Source organism: Trachymyrmex septentrionalis, unplaced genomic scaffold, assembly GCF_001594115.1.
Source record: "Trachymyrmex septentrionalis isolate Tsep2-gDNA-1 unplaced genomic scaffold, Tsep1.0 scaffold11, whole genome shotgun sequence".
In the NCBI taxonomy this organism is placed as follows: Eukaryota; Metazoa; Arthropoda; class Insecta; order Hymenoptera; family Formicidae; genus Trachymyrmex; species Trachymyrmex septentrionalis.
The window spans coordinates 3543352-3544352 of NW_017304228.1; the positions used below are offsets into that span (position 1 = coordinate 3543352).

At 30.0% G+C, this 1001-nt stretch overlaps 1 protein-coding gene across 1 annotated transcript in view; it reads left to right on the top strand.

Annotated features, from left to right (window-relative positions):
• The first annotated feature begins 6 nt into the window (after positions 1-6).
• The window catches only part of LOC108751064, a 3048-nt gene continuing 2053 nt past the window's right edge, over positions 7-1001 (top strand). Inside the window, exons 1-2 of the mRNA XM_018491010.1 lie at positions 7-104; positions 346-736. Of these exons, the coding sequence (XP_018346512.1) occupies positions 556-736 (181 nt within the window). The 5' untranslated portion in view covers positions 7-104; positions 346-555. The remainder of the gene's footprint in view (positions 105-345; positions 737-1001) is intronic.

Genomic DNA, 1001 nt, shown 5'->3' on the forward strand with positions numbered 1-1001 from the left:
GTGAGCACATACTCTACTGAATAAAATCACATCACACAGTTGCATGATGAAATCATATAAATCACGTAACGGATTGTTCCAAATCAGTACGTGATTTTTTAAAAGTATGTAATTTAAAAAGTCACATAATAATATGTTCTTTTTTCTTCTATTTTTTCGTTCAATTCTTCAAAATTTGATAATTATAAAATCACATGATAAATAAAATTATTTCTAATATCATGTAATTTTTCAAATTGCATTTAAAAAAATTACGTACTGCAATTACGACTTGCAACAATTTGTTACATGATTTATATATTTCAATTACATGATTTCATTATGTAACGTTGTAATTTTTTTCAGTAGGGCAATGCTGTAGTTGATAAAGCCAAATCATTCAATCGACAGTGGCCATCTGGTGAGCAACGGACAGAGGTCGGCGCGTTATTAATGTTAAAGATCATACGTTTCTGCGACGTTTGAACAAAGTGCAGTGCTTAGAATTGTATACGTAGACAATAAGCATCGGCAAGTAAGAATTATCAGAAAAGGTTTATAGAAGGAAACAGAAAAATGCTGCGCGTTAAACCGTTGGGTCAGCCACCTAAGATCTGGCAAGTGATAGAAAAGAAGAATAAGGACGGGAAGCTAATGAAATTCACGATTCAGGAGATTCCCGAGGATCGGTACGAGGATGCGATTCAACATATGTGCACATACTTTTTAGCCGATGAACCAACTTGTCAATGTTTGAGTAAGTTTTATCAATTATTGATTGAAAACCTAGTGGTCTTAATAATGTAAAATTCTCATTTATACTATTTGTAAATGCCCTCCCTTTTATTTATATTTTATATTGGTAAGCTTTAAAACATTTTTTAAAAATTTCAATTTGTAATTAAAATTATTTGTAAATTAAATTGTAAGATAAAAAAAGCTATAATTAGAATAAATCTCTCTCTCCCCTTATTTCTCAGATTATTTTTATTTTTAGAATGATTTCTAAAAATTCGGAAAAG